The sequence below is a fragment of the Nerophis ophidion genome, linkage group LG26 (assembly GCF_033978795.1).
Source record: "Nerophis ophidion isolate RoL-2023_Sa linkage group LG26, RoL_Noph_v1.0, whole genome shotgun sequence".
Lineage (NCBI taxonomy): Eukaryota > Metazoa > Chordata > Actinopteri > Syngnathiformes > Syngnathidae > Nerophis > Nerophis ophidion.
This window is the reverse complement of record NC_084636.1, coordinates 21,668,552-21,684,311: the sequence shown is the minus strand read 5'-3', so window position 1 is coordinate 21,684,311 and position 15,760 is coordinate 21,668,552. Positions and strand designations below refer to the sequence as shown.

The window sequence follows — 15,760 nt, the reverse complement described above, 5'->3', positions numbered from 1 at the left end:
CGTAAGTAGTAAAACCTTAAAGTCACATCTTAAGTGCACAGGAAGCCAGTGCAGGTGAGCCAGTACAGGCGTAATGTGATCAAACTTTCTTGTTCTTGTCAAAAGTTTAGCAGCCGCATTTTGTACCAACTGTAATCTTTTAATGCTAGACATGGGGAGACCCGAAAATAATACGTTACAGTAGTCGAGGCGAGACGTAACAAACGCATGGATAATGATCTCAGCGTCTTTAGTGGACAGAATGGAGCGAATTTTAGCGATATTACGGAGATGAAAGAAGGCCGTTTTAGTAACGCTTTTAATGTGTGCCTCAAAGGAGAGAGTTGGGTCGAAGATAATACCCAGATTCTTTACCGTGTCGCCTTGTTTAATTGTTTGGTTGTCAAATGTTAGAGTTGTATTATTAAATAGAGTTCGGTGTCTAGCAGGACCGATAATCAGCATTTCCGTTTTTTTGGCATTGAGTTGCAAAAAGTTAGCGGACATCCATTGTTTAATTTCATTAAGACACGCCTCCAGCTGACTACAATCCGGCGTGTTGGTCAGCTTTAGGGGCATGTAGAGTTGGGTGTCATCAGCATAACAGTGAAAGCTAACACCGTATTTGCGTATGATGTCACCTAGCGGCAGCATGTAGATGCTGAAGAGTGCAGGGCCAAGGACCGAACCCTGGGGAACTCCACACGTTACCTTAACGTAGTCCGAGGTCACATTGTTATGGGAGACACACTGCATCCTATCAGTAAGATAAGAGTTAAACCAAGACAGGGCTAAGTCTGACATACCAATTCGTGTTTTGATACGTTCTAATAAAATATTATGATCGACGGTATCGAAAGCAGCGCTAAGATCGAGGAGCAGCAACATAGATGACGCATCTGAATCTATCGTTAGCAATAGATCATTAGTCATTTTTGCGAGGGCTGTCTCCGTCGAGTGATTTGCCCTGAAACCGGATTGAAAGGTTTCACATAGATTGTTAGACGCTAAGTGTTCATTTAACTGCTCCGCAACAATTTTTTCGAGGATTTTTGAAATAAAGGGAAGGTGAGACACCGGTCGGTAGTTTACCATGAGGTCAGGATCGAGGTTAGGTCTTTTAAGAAGAGGATGAATAACCGCTTTTTTGAATGCTAGGGGAACAGTGCCCGAGGAAAGTGATAAGTTTATAATATTTAGCACTGATGGACCTAATAATACAAAGAGCTCCTTGATCAGTTTCCCAGGAAGAGGGTCAAATAAACATGTTGTTTGTTTTATTCCATTTACACGTTGTAACAATTCCTCTAATGTTATTTCCTCAAAACGAGAGAAACTATTTTGGAGGGCAGTATCCGCCGTATATACAATCGTGTCAGTGTTAATAGAACCCCGTTGTAGCTGGGACGCATTGTCTTTAATCTCCTTTCTAATGACTTCAATTTTCTTACTAAAGAATTGCATAAAGTCATCAGCTGAGTGGGTGGAGCTACTGGAAGGAGTCCCTTGTTGGGTAAGCGATGCTACCGTACTAAACAAAAATTTAGGATCGTTTTTATTACGGTGGATGAGATTTGAGTAATAATTAGCTTTAGCTAAGGTAAGCATGCGTTTATAAGTTATTAAACCATCACTAAATGCTTGATGGTGCACCTCAAGTTTAGTCGTGCGCCATTTGCGTTCCAGCTTTTTGCATAATAATTTCTGAGCTCTAGTTTCTTCTGTAAACCACGGGGTGCGCTTTTTTGGAGCCTTTTTTAACTTTAGCGGTGCTATGTTATCAATGGTTTCGCGCAGGGCGTCGTCATCACACATCATATATCACACATTGTGTATCTCACATCATATACCACATATCGTACATCACACCATACATCACACTTCATGTATCACACATTTTATATCACACATCATGTATCACACGTCATGTATCACACGTCATATATCACACATCATATATCACACGTCATATAACACACATCATGTATCACACATCATACATCACACAACATACATCACACATCATACATAATGTAGCAAACATACACTACATATTATAGATCATATATCACACGTCATACATCACACATGTATCAAACATCATATATCACACATCACACGTACATCACACATCATACATCATGTATCAAACATACATCAAATATCATATATCACACATCACACGTCATACATCATATATCACACATCATGTATCAAACATACATCACACATCATATATCACACGTCATACATCACACATCAAAGAACAATGAACTTGTTGCAGGTATGACCACAAGGTGGCGATAGAGAGCAGCGGGCAAGCTGCGAATGGGAACTACTATAACATGAGAGGAATACAAATCAAAGAGCTTGGGACGCAATTGATGACTTGTTTATTGCTGCAGGCAAGCTGTCAGGAATGACAAGTACAGGTATGTAACACCTCAGAGATGGCATCTAATGGCACACACCAACAACTGGTGTGGAACACCTGAGTGACATGGCACACACCAACAACTGGTGTGGAACACCTGAGTGACATGGCACACACCAACAACTGGTGTGGAACACCTGAGTGACATGGCACACACCAACAACTGGTGTGGAACACCTGAGTGACATGGCACACACCAACAACTGGTGTGGAACACCTGAGTGACATGGCACACACCAACAACTCAACAAATTGCCATTATATGCAATTTTTCTATACTCTCCTATTAAATGACAACATTTTTCTGCGATCGCAATAAGAAACATATTTAATTTATCATCCTATGTTGTGTTCAAATAATACCATGTTTTAAAACTGGTATCAAATCCATAACTTGGAATCGCTACTTTTTGTTTGACTTATCGTAGTTAAATGATTGCATTTGTATGTTAAGAAAAATTTTGCTGCTACAAAACCCAGGACAACTCAATGGTTAAGACTATTGCCTCTCACGTTGTACTAGGTTAAAATTCATAACTTGGAAGATCAATTTTTTTGTTGCAATGCAATCATAGTTTAATGATTGCATTTGTATCTGAGTGAAAATCCCTTCTTACTAGGATCCAGAATGGCTTAATTGTTAAGACTGTCTCCTCTCATTCTGTATTATTACTGGGTTCAAATCCATGACTTGGAAAGGTCTTGTTTTTTATTTCACATCTATCATTGTTAACTGATTGCATTTGTATATGAGTGAAAATCATGTTTCGATGGAACCCAGGATACCTAAATGGTCAACACTGTGGGCTCCAAATACAGGGGTACTGGCTTTGAATCCCAATTGGTTTGATATGTAACTTGGGTTCAAAATTGAGCTCCACCTCAATAAAACTCAAAATAAAATAAACTCAAACTCAAACTCAAACCTTGATTGTAGTTTACTGCGACAGATGTCACGATTCCATTAGTGAATGAGGCAGACTACATGTAGAAAAAGAATCAGAATAACTCAATAGTTAAGACTGCTGCCTGTCATACAGTACAGCTGGGTTCAATTCCATAAGTAGGAACATGTTTTTTTTTTTCACCTTGATCATAGTTCACTGATAACATTTGTATATGAGCGAAAAAAATCTCTTAATGGGACCCAGGATAGCTCAGTGGTCAACGCTGTAGGCTCCTAATACAGAGGTACTGAGTTCAAACCCCATACATGGAATCAGTAATTTGGCTGTATGTCGTCAAAACGACATGTGGGGTGTTCTTCTCCCCTACAAAGAGTAATATTATGTGCTAGTTGTTTGAGTAACATATATTTGAAAAATTAAGTCATCACTAAAGGTAGTAATGATCAAAAATAAATTGTCAAATAGTCAATGATGACACCTCAGGGGTTACTAGTGTGTGTATGTGTGTGAATGAGTGTGTGCGAGTGAGTGTAATTCCTGAGGTGGGTGGGAAGAGGAGTATAAAGTTAATAGTAAAGAGTGTTGACAAATGACCTCTCCTGGGTACAATTAAAAGAAAATAGGTTAATTGTAATTGGATTAAAAAAAAGTAAATTATATAATTATTTTAACATTGCAAGGGGGAAGTGACTCAGTCAAAACATATTTAACCTTGAAGCCTCCAGCCAGTTTTGTAAACTACATGTCATCCCAAACAGGTTTCGAACCCAGCACCCTCCAACCTGAGTCAACAGTCTTAACCCCTGAAATATCCTGGTTCCCTTTTGAGGACAGTTTTTTTTTCACACATAAATGTAATCGAGGACTCCTGGATCAGTAAAGTATAATGCGGTAGAACAAAACTCCATCTACCAGAGTGGGATTTGAACACTGTACCTTTCATTCTGAGTCAGCAGTCTTAACCCCTGGTCTATCCTGGGTCTTGTGAAGGACTGATTGTGTTCCATACACAAATGTAATTGAGGACTCCTGGTTCAGTAAAGTATAATGAAGTGGAACAGAATGTTGTCAACTAGAGTGGGCTTTGAACCCAGTACCTCTCATCCCAAGTCAGTAGTCTTAAACACTGAGCTATCCTTGGTTTTGTGAAGCTGAGATTTTTTTGCTTACACAAATGTTATCTACGACACACGACTCACTAAAGTATGTCTATCATCTACCACACTTGTTTTCCGTGGTCTTCCAGGTCTTTTGGTGTTGCTGAGCTCACCAGTGTGTTCTCTCTTTTTAAGAATGTACCAAACAGTTGATTTGACCACACCTCATGTTTTTGCCATCTCCCTGATGGCTTTGTTCTGATTTTTCAGCCTAATGATGGCTCTTATCTGCTCCTTGTTAATGAAATACATGAGAAAAAAAAGGGGAATAACACACATCTGGCCAAGGAACAGCTGAGTAGCCAATTGTCCAATTACTTTTGGTCCCTTACACAGTGGAAGGCAAATATAAAACGCCACACACATCATATATCACACATTTTTTAACACACATCATGTATCACACAACATATATCAAACATCGTGTATCTCATATACCACACATCGTACATCACACATCATACATCACACTTCATGTATCACACATTTTATATCACACATCATGTATCACACGTCATGTATCACACATGTACCACACATCATACATCACACAACATACATCACACATCATGTAGCAAACATACACTACATATAATGGTTGGCGCCTTGCATGGCAGCTCCCTCCATCAGTGTGTGAATGTGTGTGTGAATGGGTAAATGTGGAAGTGTCAAAGCGCTTTGAGTACCTTGAAGGTAGAAAAGCGCTATACAAGTACAACCCATTTATCATTTATCATCATATATCACACGTCATACATCACACAACATACATCACACATCATACATCATGTATCAATCATACATCACACATCATATATCACCCATCATACATCATGTATCAAACATACATCACACATCATATATCACCCATCATGTATCAAACTTGTGAAGGACTGATTGTGTTCCATACACAAATGTAATTGAGGACTCCTGTATGATGTATGATGAGGTGGAACAAAATTCTGTCAACAAGAATTGAAATTGAACCTAGCCCCTTTGATTCCAAGTCAGCAGCCTAACCACTGGATTATCCTGTTTTTGAGGTCCTTTAATGTTTTACACCTTGTGATGAAACCTCTGCATTTCCTTTGGTGAAGTCTTCTCTTAATTAATGACTTGGACACAGATACACCTACTGTACCTCCTGGAGAATTTTCTTCACCTGGCCAACTGTTGTGGAGGGGTTTTTCTTGACAAGGGAAAGGATTTGTCTATCATTCACCACACTTGTTTCCGTGGTCTTCCAGGTCTTTTGGTGTTGCTGAGCTCACCAGTGTGCTTCGAGGTTGGTAAGCAAAACCAGAATGATTCCGTACATTAGCCGCACCGGGCTAAAAGGCGCACTGTCGAGTTTTGAGGAAAAAAAAGAATGTTTACCTGTCTCCGAAACGGACCCAAAGGTCACTGAAGAAGCGAGGCCTGTCGTGTCCGCGATGAGCTTTGCGAGGACGCTTGCGTCGTCCGAACTCCTCTAACTGGCTCAGGCTGTCAGGCTGCAGCAAGTGAGGGAGTTCCTCCTCCCCGATGCCGGGCATGTTGCTGGGCTCTTCCAGCTCCGTCGCGAATGGAGTCGTCTGCCAGCCGGTGGGAGGAGCCGTGCCCGGGGTGCCGCTTGGCTCCTTGTCGGGTTTGCTGCTGAGGTGGAGGACAGGGAGAAAATTAGCTTTGGAGTTCAACATGTTTGTCTGTCAGTATCACACAGTCAGTGAGTGAACCTGAACCTTAGACTTAGACAAACTTTAATGATCCACAAGGGAAATTGTTCCACACAGTAGCTCAGTTACAAAGGATGGAAAGGATAAGGGTGGAAAGGGTAATGCACACAAGGGCACAAAAAGAGGGCGAAAACAAAAGGTATAAAGTCGACTAAAAATGTACTAAAGTAGCAATATAACATATAACATATGTAATATTTACATATTATATATATATCCATCCATCCATATACTGTATGTATAATATTTACATATTACTTATACAGGATATAATGTATACTGATATATTATATTGTGTGAATACACCAAAGCATTCACACATATGGTTTTCCACACCAAAATGCATCTATTTATTATTATTATTCAACAACTTCTTCTTCTCCAGATTTTGGCACGCTCTACCTTCCACATTTTTCATCTGATTCAAACCGTTCCAACTTCAAACTGTTCAGCCTATTCGGGAATCGCGGGCTTTCCCTTAACAAAAATAACCAGAATTCCAGGTTTTCCGGGACATTTTTCCCATTCAAAATGAATTGGCCACTTTTCAAACTTTCACCATTTCTACATTTTTCAACCTATTCAAACATTTTTCAACCTATTCAAACTATTCTTCAAACCATTCCACCATTCGGGAAATTCAACCGTCCCTTTTTCCAAGTTCCAAATAATTCCAGGATTTTCCAGAATTCCTGCTTTTACAAAGCCCTGGTTCCACTCTTCTTTTCTGGCGACTACTTCTTCCACATTTTTCAACCCACTTCAACCGGTCCACCGTCAAAACATTCCTCTTAAACAGGACAAAAAAACGAAGATTTTTTTGACTGTAAAAATCCCCGTTTTTTCCCGAAATTACAGGAATTACGTGATACCATTTCTACTTCAACATTTCTACACCGATTAGAAACATTTCAGCACCAACCATTTCAACTGATTTAGACTATCCATCCATCCATTTTCTACCGCTTATTCCCTTTTGGGGTCGCGGGGGGCGCTGGCGCCTATCTCAGCTACAATCGGGCGGAAGGCAGGGTACACCCTGGACAAGTCGCCATCTCATCGCAGGGCCAACACAGATAGACAGACATTCACACTCACATTCAAACACTAGGGCCAATTTAGTGTTGCCAATCAACCTATCCCCAGGTGCATGTCTTTGGAAGTGGTAGGAAGCCGGAGTACCCGGAGGAAACCCACGCATTCACGAGGAGAACATGCAAACTCCACACAGAAAGATCCCGAGCCTGGATTTGAACCCAGGACTGCAGGAACTTCGTATTGTGAGGCAGACGCACTAACCCCTCTTCCACCGTGAATTTAGACTATTGAAGTTTTAATTTTTTTTTTTTTTAATTCTCGCTTTTCCCGAAATTCCCAATTTTCTCTGAAATTCACATTGATATCAATGGGACATTCTTCAAAGTTCCTCAATTCTCACATTTTCATCTGATTCATACAAATGAAACTTCCAAATATTCAGCATGTTCACTTTAACAATTTAAAAAAAAATCCCGGATTTTCCATAATTCCTTTCTTTTTTTCTTAAATTTTCCCCAATCAAAATGGATTGGCCATTTTTCAAAGTTTCTCAATTCCCACCTTCTTCAACCAATTCAAACCATTCCACCTTCAACAAATTCCACCATTCTGGAAATTCAAACTACCTTTTTTCCAAGTACAAACAAATTCCAGATTTTCCCACAATTCCCGAATACCACTTACTACTTCAACTACTTCAACATTTCTTGCCTGATTTAAACAATTCTAATTCCTACCAATTCGGCTCACTTAGGACATTCATGCTACTAATCATTTAAAAAAAAATCTCGCTTTTCCCCAAATTCCCATTGAAATGAATGGGATTGAACAATTCCCACATTTTTCAACCTATTCAAATCATTCTAACATCAACACATTCCACTCATCCAGGACATTCAAACTACCCTTTTTCCAAGTAAAAAAAAAAAAAAAAATCCAGGATTTTCCAGAATTCTTGGTTTTCCAAAACCCCAGTCCACCCTTTTTTTCTGTCGACTACTCTTCCCATATTTTTCCACCCATTTCAACTTTTCCACTGTCAAAACATTCCTCTCAATCAGGACAAAACACTGTGAGAGGACGTGGCTTGCGGACCTGCAGCGAGGCGGGGTGTGCCGGGGCCGGCTCCGAGATCGCCGACAGGTGCGTAGATGGCCCACCTGGGCTCGTTTATCTGATCACCTGTCACTCTATAAAAGGGCAGCAGCCAGAAAGGAAGTGGTTGGAGAAGTTGGAGTTGATGTTCGAAAGAGAACCTGAGCACGAGCACGAGCACGAGCAGGAGCACGAGCACAAGCGAGCTCGAGACATAGAAAGAGACGAGACCGGGTGGCTGAAAAGCCACCCCAGTAATGAGACCGTCACAAGACACGATTGCTGAAAAGCAGAATGATAAGTTTATTGAAAATTTTAAAAAATCACAAAACCGTTGAGCCTGTCATGTCTGTCCTTGGTGGTCCGAAGAATCCAGAGGTGCAAGACCTTCACAAACACAAAGTTGTTTTTTGAACTGGAAAAATTCCCGTTTTTTCCGAAATTCCAGGAATTCCGTTATAACATTTCTTATGTTACTACTTCAACATTTCTCAACCAATTTGAAAAATTCCAACACCAACCATTTCAACTCATTCAGACCATTCAAGTTTTCTACCATTTATCCATCCACCCATCCATTCATCTTCTTCCGCTTATATAGAATAGAATAGAATAGAATAGAAGTACTTTATTGATCCCTGGGGGAAATTCAGCACCACAGTTAGCTCACAATAAACAATAATAATAATAAATAATATATGACATATATTATATACATAATATATGCATAATATAAATATATTCTACATATATTTTACATTTAAGTGCAGTCAAGGAACATATACATTATACAGTCTGATGGCTGTCGGGATGAAGGACCTCCTGTGTCGTTCCATGTTGCATTTTGGGAGTCTGACCCTTCCACTGAACGTGCTCATTCTCGCCGCAAGGTCCGAGTGTAGTGGGTGGGAGGTGGTGTCTATAATGGCTAGGAGTTTTGCTAGACTTCTCCTTTCAGACACCACCGCCAGAGAGTCCAGCTCCACTCCCACCACGTTACTGGCCTTCTCTACCAACTTGTCCAGTCTGTTTGCGTCCCTCACTCTCAGCCCGTTGCCCCCAATATATTACACGTGGTGGGGTAGTGGGGGCAGCAGCCTAAGCAGGGAAACCCACACTTTCCTCTCCCCAGCCACTTTGTCCAGCTCTTCCCGGGGTATCCCGAGGCGTTCCCTAACGTTTAAAAATAAAAATAAAAATAAAAAGCCGCTTTTCCCAAAATTCACACCTTTTTTGGAAATTCCCATTTAAATCAATGGGACATTCGTCAAAGTTGAAATACTCCCACATTTTTCATCTGATTCAAACAGTTTCAACTTGTAAATATTCAGCCTGTTTGAGAATTATGTGCTCGATTTAAACAATTGTAAAAAAAAATCCAGGATTTCAGTTAAACTTCAGCATTGGAGCATTCAGTCGCAATTCCTTCAGGAATTGCCTCATCGAGTATATTATATTATTGTATAATATAGACCAGTGGTTCTTAACCTTGTTGGAGGTACCGAACCCCACCAGGTTCATATGCGCATTCACGGAACCCTTCTTTAGTTAAAAATAAAATGGTTGTTTTTTTCAAATTCAAGACAAAGTTATATGTTTTCGGTAACACTTTAGTATAGGGAACATATTCTAAGCAACAAAGACCTAATTTTGTCATGATGTGTGATCTGGATCATGTTTTTGTTATTTTTTTGTTAGGTTTTGGACTCTTTTAGTTCCTATTTGCGCTCCCTTGTTTTGTTTGGTTACCATGCCGACTTATGATTTTTACCTTCCTCTGGTACCGCGCACCTGTTTCTAATCAAGACCCTTTTAAGCCTGTCTTTGCCAGTCAGTCGGCCTGGCGTCATTGCTTGTTTTCATGCGAGACCACATTTCATGTTGCTCGATTCATGCCGTGGCCACGTAAGTCTTGTTTATTTCTTGCCACAGTTTTGTGTTTGTTCGAAGCCATAGTTTATGTTTGTTTGTTTCATGCCACGGTTTTGTGTTTGTTCGAAGCCATAGTTTATGTTTGTTTGTTTCATGCCACGGTTTTGTGTTTGTTCCCCGCCATAGTTTATGTTTGTTTACCTCATGCCCTGCCAAGATTTATCGAGTTAATCAATATGTTCCTACATGCAAGCCTTGTCCGGAATAGTCCGTTTGCATCCCAGAAGAACAAACCTCGGTATGGTAATCAAACAAAACAAGGGAGCGCAAACAGGAACTAACAAGGTTCAAAAACTAACAAAAAATAACAAATCCATAATCCAGACCATAGATCATGTCAAATTTAGAGTTATTTGGACACTAGGGAAACATATTGTAAGTAATAAAGACTTAATTAGTTATTTGGTTAGGGTTAGGGTTATAATACGGCCATGCCGAATAAGCAACTAATTAATGGTGATTATGTTTCCCATACTAAAGTGTTACCATGTTTTTTTTACTGGTGCACAAAATGAACCGTGCATGAACATCACCTTCTTCAAAAAACAAAAACAACACAGTGCATTAACTCACAACAAATTACACACTTGCAAATCAGTCAGCTGTTGCCGTATCCGTAATACGCCGATAGGTAAAAGTTTGTATTTACAGGATGAGTCGGGTGTGTTTTGACCTCCGCCGAACCCCTGAAGCCGACTCACTGAACCCCTAGGGTCCGATCGAACCCAGGTTAAGAACCACTGATATAGACCAGTGGTTCTCAAATGGGGGTACGCGTACCCCTGGGGGTACTTGAAGGTATGCCAAGGGGTACGTGAGATTTTTTTTTTAATATTCTAAAAATAGCAACAATTCAAAAATCCTTTATAGATATATTTATTGAACAATACTTCAACAAAATATGAATGTAAGTTCATAAACTTTGAAAAAAAAAATACAATAATGCAATATTCAGTGTTGACACGGTGGCAGAGGGGTTAGTGTGTCTGCCTCACATTACGAAGTTCCTGCAGTCCTGGGTTCAAATCCAGGCTCGGGATCTTTCTGTGTGGAGTTTGCATGTTCTCCCCGTGAATGCGTGGGTTCCCTCCGGGTACTCCGGCTTCCTCCCACTTCCAAAGACATGCACCTGGGGATAGGTTGATTGGCAACACTAAATTGGCCCTAGTGTGTGAATGTGAGTGTGAATGTTGTCTGTCTATCTGTGTTGGCCCTGCGACGAGGTGGCGACTCGTCCAGGGTGTACCCTGCCTTCCGCCCGAATGTAGCTGAGATAGGCGCCAGCGCCCCCCGCGACCCCGAAAGGGAATAAGCGGTAGAAAATGGATGGATGGATGGACAGTGTTGACAGCTAGATTTTTTGTGGACATGTTCCATCAATATTTATGCGAAATATTTATTTTTTTGTAAAGAAATGTTCAGAATTAAGTCCATGAGTCCAGATGGATCTCTATTACAATCCCCAAAGAGGGCACTTTAAGTTGATGATTACTTCTATGTGTAGAAATGTTTATTTATAATCTAATGACTTGTTTATTTTTCAACTAGTTTTTAGTTATTTTCATCTTTTTTTCCAAATAATTCAAGAAAGACCACTACAAATGAGCAATATTTTGCACTGTTATACAATTGAATAATTCAGAAACTGATGACATTGTCACGATCCGTGACTCGGATCGTTCATGGTTTTGCCCTTTTTATGTCTTTGTTCATATTTTGTTTTTGGACTCTGCCGATCCTTGTTTGAGCACTTCCTTGTTTGTGTTAGTCACCATGGCAACGTATTGTGTTCCTCCTCACGGGCTCCTGTCACACACCTGTTTCTAATAATTATTTGTGTATTTAAGCCCACCTGATTCCTTAGTTCGTCCTCGGTCCATTGTTTGCTTTTCACAACACGTCACGGTTTGTATTTGGTATCATAGATTATTTTGTGCTAAGTTCCGCCTTAGCTTCACGTGCGTGTGGCACGTCGTTTAATGTTTTCTGTTTCCTGCTACGTTTTAGCATTACCTTTCCGTGCATTGGCACGCGTTTTGTTTTTCCCCTTTTTGCACCAGTGTTCTTTTGTTTTATTATATTAAAACTTGTTCCTACCTGCAATCCTGCTGACTGGTCGTGTGTGCATCCACGAAGTGGCAACTCCGCGCAGCAAGTGCGCTGCGAAGCGTGACAGACATAGTGCTGTATTTTACTTCTTTATCTCTTTTTTCCAACCAAAAATGCTTTGCTCTTATTAGGGGGTACTTGAATTAAAAATATGTTCACAGGGGGTACATCCCAGAAAAAAGGTTGAGAACCACTGATATAGACAATATATAACAAATCCCAATGACCATGTGCAATATTACGGTATATGTAACAGCTGCTGCAACAACAAAAGAGCCGAATAAAATAAAGAGTAGATCCAGCAGAAAATATACATTATACATTTTAAACAAAGAGGTAGTTAACATATAGTTAATGCTTAAGAAAGATATGAGGAGACGTATCTTTGCATTGCACCTTTGTCTGAGACTTGGACGGCTGTGAATAATCTGTGCCTGTGTAAGATTGCATGACTCTGGAACTGATTATTACTGTATTTTTGATTAAATAATTACCGGTGCAAAGCATGAGTTCACCATTGGAACACGTTGACCCTGGAACAGATTATTTGTACTTCCACATAAATGAGACAGTCCAAAGAAAGGGTAGGTGGACTAGAGTCCTGGTGCAAAATGACCCGAGATGTTCCACGGTTTTGGGAGGAAGTTGTAACTCACGTGGCTCCTATTTTTGCATCCGATCTGACTTTGGCTCAAAAGCAGACCACCCAGAAAAATAATTTGCCAAGCTTCTCTCTTTTCCAGCCGTTACTCATCTTTACTTTCCCCTTCTAATCTCTCAATATGGCTTGCATGTGAATCCCCACCAGAAACAGCCTGTCATGCCCAAGTTGTATCCCTTGAATGCCACACCAAACGCAATAACAAGTGCACCATAAAAACGAATCACTCCACCACGCTAACAACGTCTGACTGCTCATGTGTATTGTGTCTGAAAAGCCACTTTTGGGATTTCCTTCTCTCTCGCTCGTAGCGCTGTAATGTATTCAACACGCTGTTTTTCTACTTTTACGGCCTCCATGCAGCATTTTTGATGGCTTGGTCAGAGTGATGATAGCTCCAGGCTTGTGGTCGGGCTTCCACACAAAGCCCGAGCCAGCTCTGCACTGCTGGGCCTGTCAATCAAAGCATCACTCTCAATAACGGATAACAGCATTCATAAATTCACCCCCCCCCCCCCCCCCCCTCTGCTTGTTGCTTCACCTTGCATTGTGTGTGTGTCGACAGTCCACAGCCCACTTTTCAGCTTTTTTAAAGCAGAAAAGGTCTGCGTTTACAGCTGTAATTTGCAGACAAGTTTGTAAAAGCCCACACTTGATGGGTGGATGTGGATGTTTTCCGTTATTTTAAATCAATCAATCAATCAATGTTTTTTTATATAACCGGGAATCACAAGTGTCTCAAAGGGCTGCACAAGCCACAACGACATCCTTGGTTCAAATCCCACATAAGGGCAAGGAAAAACTCTCAACCCAGTGGGAGGTCAATGAGAATGACTATGAGAAACCTTGGAGAGGACCGCAGATGTGGGTGACCACCCAATATTCTTCAGAATCAGAATCATCCATCATCCATCCATCCATCCATCATCTTCCGCTTATCCGAGGTCGGGTCGCGGGGGCAACAGCCTAAGCAGGGAAACCCAGACTTCCCTCTCCCCAGCCACTTCGTCCAGCTCTTCCCGGGGGATCCCGAGGCGTTCCCAGGCCAGCCGGGAGACATAGTCTTCCCAACGTGTCCTGGGTCTTCCCCGTGGCCTCCTACCGGTTGGACGTGCCCTAAACACCTCCCGACGGAGGCGTTCGGGTGGCATCCTGACCAGATGCCCGAACCACCTCATCCGGCTCCTCTCGATGTGAAGGAGCAGCGGCTTTACTTTGAGTTCCTCCCGGATGACAGAGCTTCTCACCCTATCTCTAAGGGAGAGCCCCGCCACACGGCGGAGGAAACTCATTTCGGCCGCTTGTACCCGTGATCTTATCCTTTCGGTCATGACCCAAAGCTCATGACCATAGGTGAGGATGGGAACGTAGATCAACCGGTAAATTGAGAGCTTTGCCTTCCGGCTCAGCTCCTTCTTCACCACAACGGATCGGTACAACGTCCGCATTACTGAAGACGCCGCACCGATCCGCCTGTCGGTCTCACGATCCACTCTTCCCCCACTCGTGAACAAGACTCCTAGGTACTTGAACTCCTCCACTTGGGGCAGGGTCTCCTCCCCAACCCGGATATGGCCTTCCACCCTTTTCCGGCGAATCAGAATCAGACATACTTCATTAATCTCCGAGGGGAAATTAAAATTTTCAGCACAATCCCATTCAAGATCAGACAAACATTACAGGGAGACAGAACAGGATCGCTGACGGGTCTGCCAACTTCCAGTGCCCCTTACAAAAAGGTGAGATACAGGTAAACAAGTGGCGGGGAATGGAAGAAAAAAATAAAATAAAATAAGTAATAAAAAATAATTAAAGAATTTATGACCTGTTTTTTTTTGTTTGTTTGTTTTTTTCACCCAGGTGGAAATGGATGTAGCTCGACCTCCTGATGTGAGAATAGATTTGCTGGATGCCAAAATGTGCTTCCTTGGGACTACTCCTGATTTATTCCACAAATTCCAAAACCAATGAAGTTGGCACGTTACAATACAATGATTTGCAAATCCATTTAAATTTATATTCAATTGAATAGACTGCAAAGACAAGGTATTTAATGTACAATCTGAGAAACGTATTTATTTATTTTTTTGCAAATAATCACTAACTTAGAATTTAATGGCAGCAACACATTAAAAAAAATTTGGCACAGGGGAATTTTCACCACTGTGTTACATGGCCTTTCCTCTTAATAAGACCCAGTAAACGCTTGGGAACTGAGGAAACCAATTTTTGAAGCTTTTCAGGTGGAATTCTTTCCCATTCTTGCTTGATGTACAGCAATGGTTCCCAAATTTTTGCAGGCTGGCGCCCCCTTGGCTCTCCAGTGAATTACTAGCGCCCCCCCCCCACAGACACATATGGAAACAAACACCTCTTTCTTGATATTTGGTATGCTGCAATTTGAAAGGAGAAAGGCTAAACCCAAGTGTGTGTTTCGCAAATAAAACCCAATTTAGTAAACCAATTTATTTTTTAGCAGTTTTAACTGTTTCAGCAACATAGAATGGTAAATAAACATTCCACCAGTAACCTTCATTGTCTCACACTTAATATTAATGGGATGGATGTGCTTGGTGCAGGGGCATAAGCTTCTCAACATCAGGCTGGAACTCACTAAGAAGAAGTCGTAGATCCCCGCGGTCAGTAATTTTAGGTCGGTTTCTTTGCTTGGAAAGAAGCAAGGACTGCACTGAAGCCCCGTTCTACTAAATATGATGTTGGGAAGGCAATAA

General features: G+C 41.2%; 1 protein-coding gene across 2 annotated transcripts in view; it reads right to left on the bottom strand.

Annotated features, from left to right (window-relative positions):
- Nucleotides 1-15,760, bottom strand: part of trabd2b (TraB domain containing 2B) — a 201,450-nt gene that overhangs the window by 8,631 nt on the left and 177,059 nt on the right. The window contains exon 6 of one of the 2 annotated variants that reach the window (XM_061888008.1): nt 5,856-6,110. In XM_061888008.1, the coding sequence (XP_061743992.1) occupies nt 5,856-6,110 (255 nt within the window). Of the gene's footprint in view, nt 1-5,855; nt 6,114-15,760 lie in introns of both variants that reach the window. The other variant, XM_061888007.1, reaches the window with a different exon arrangement.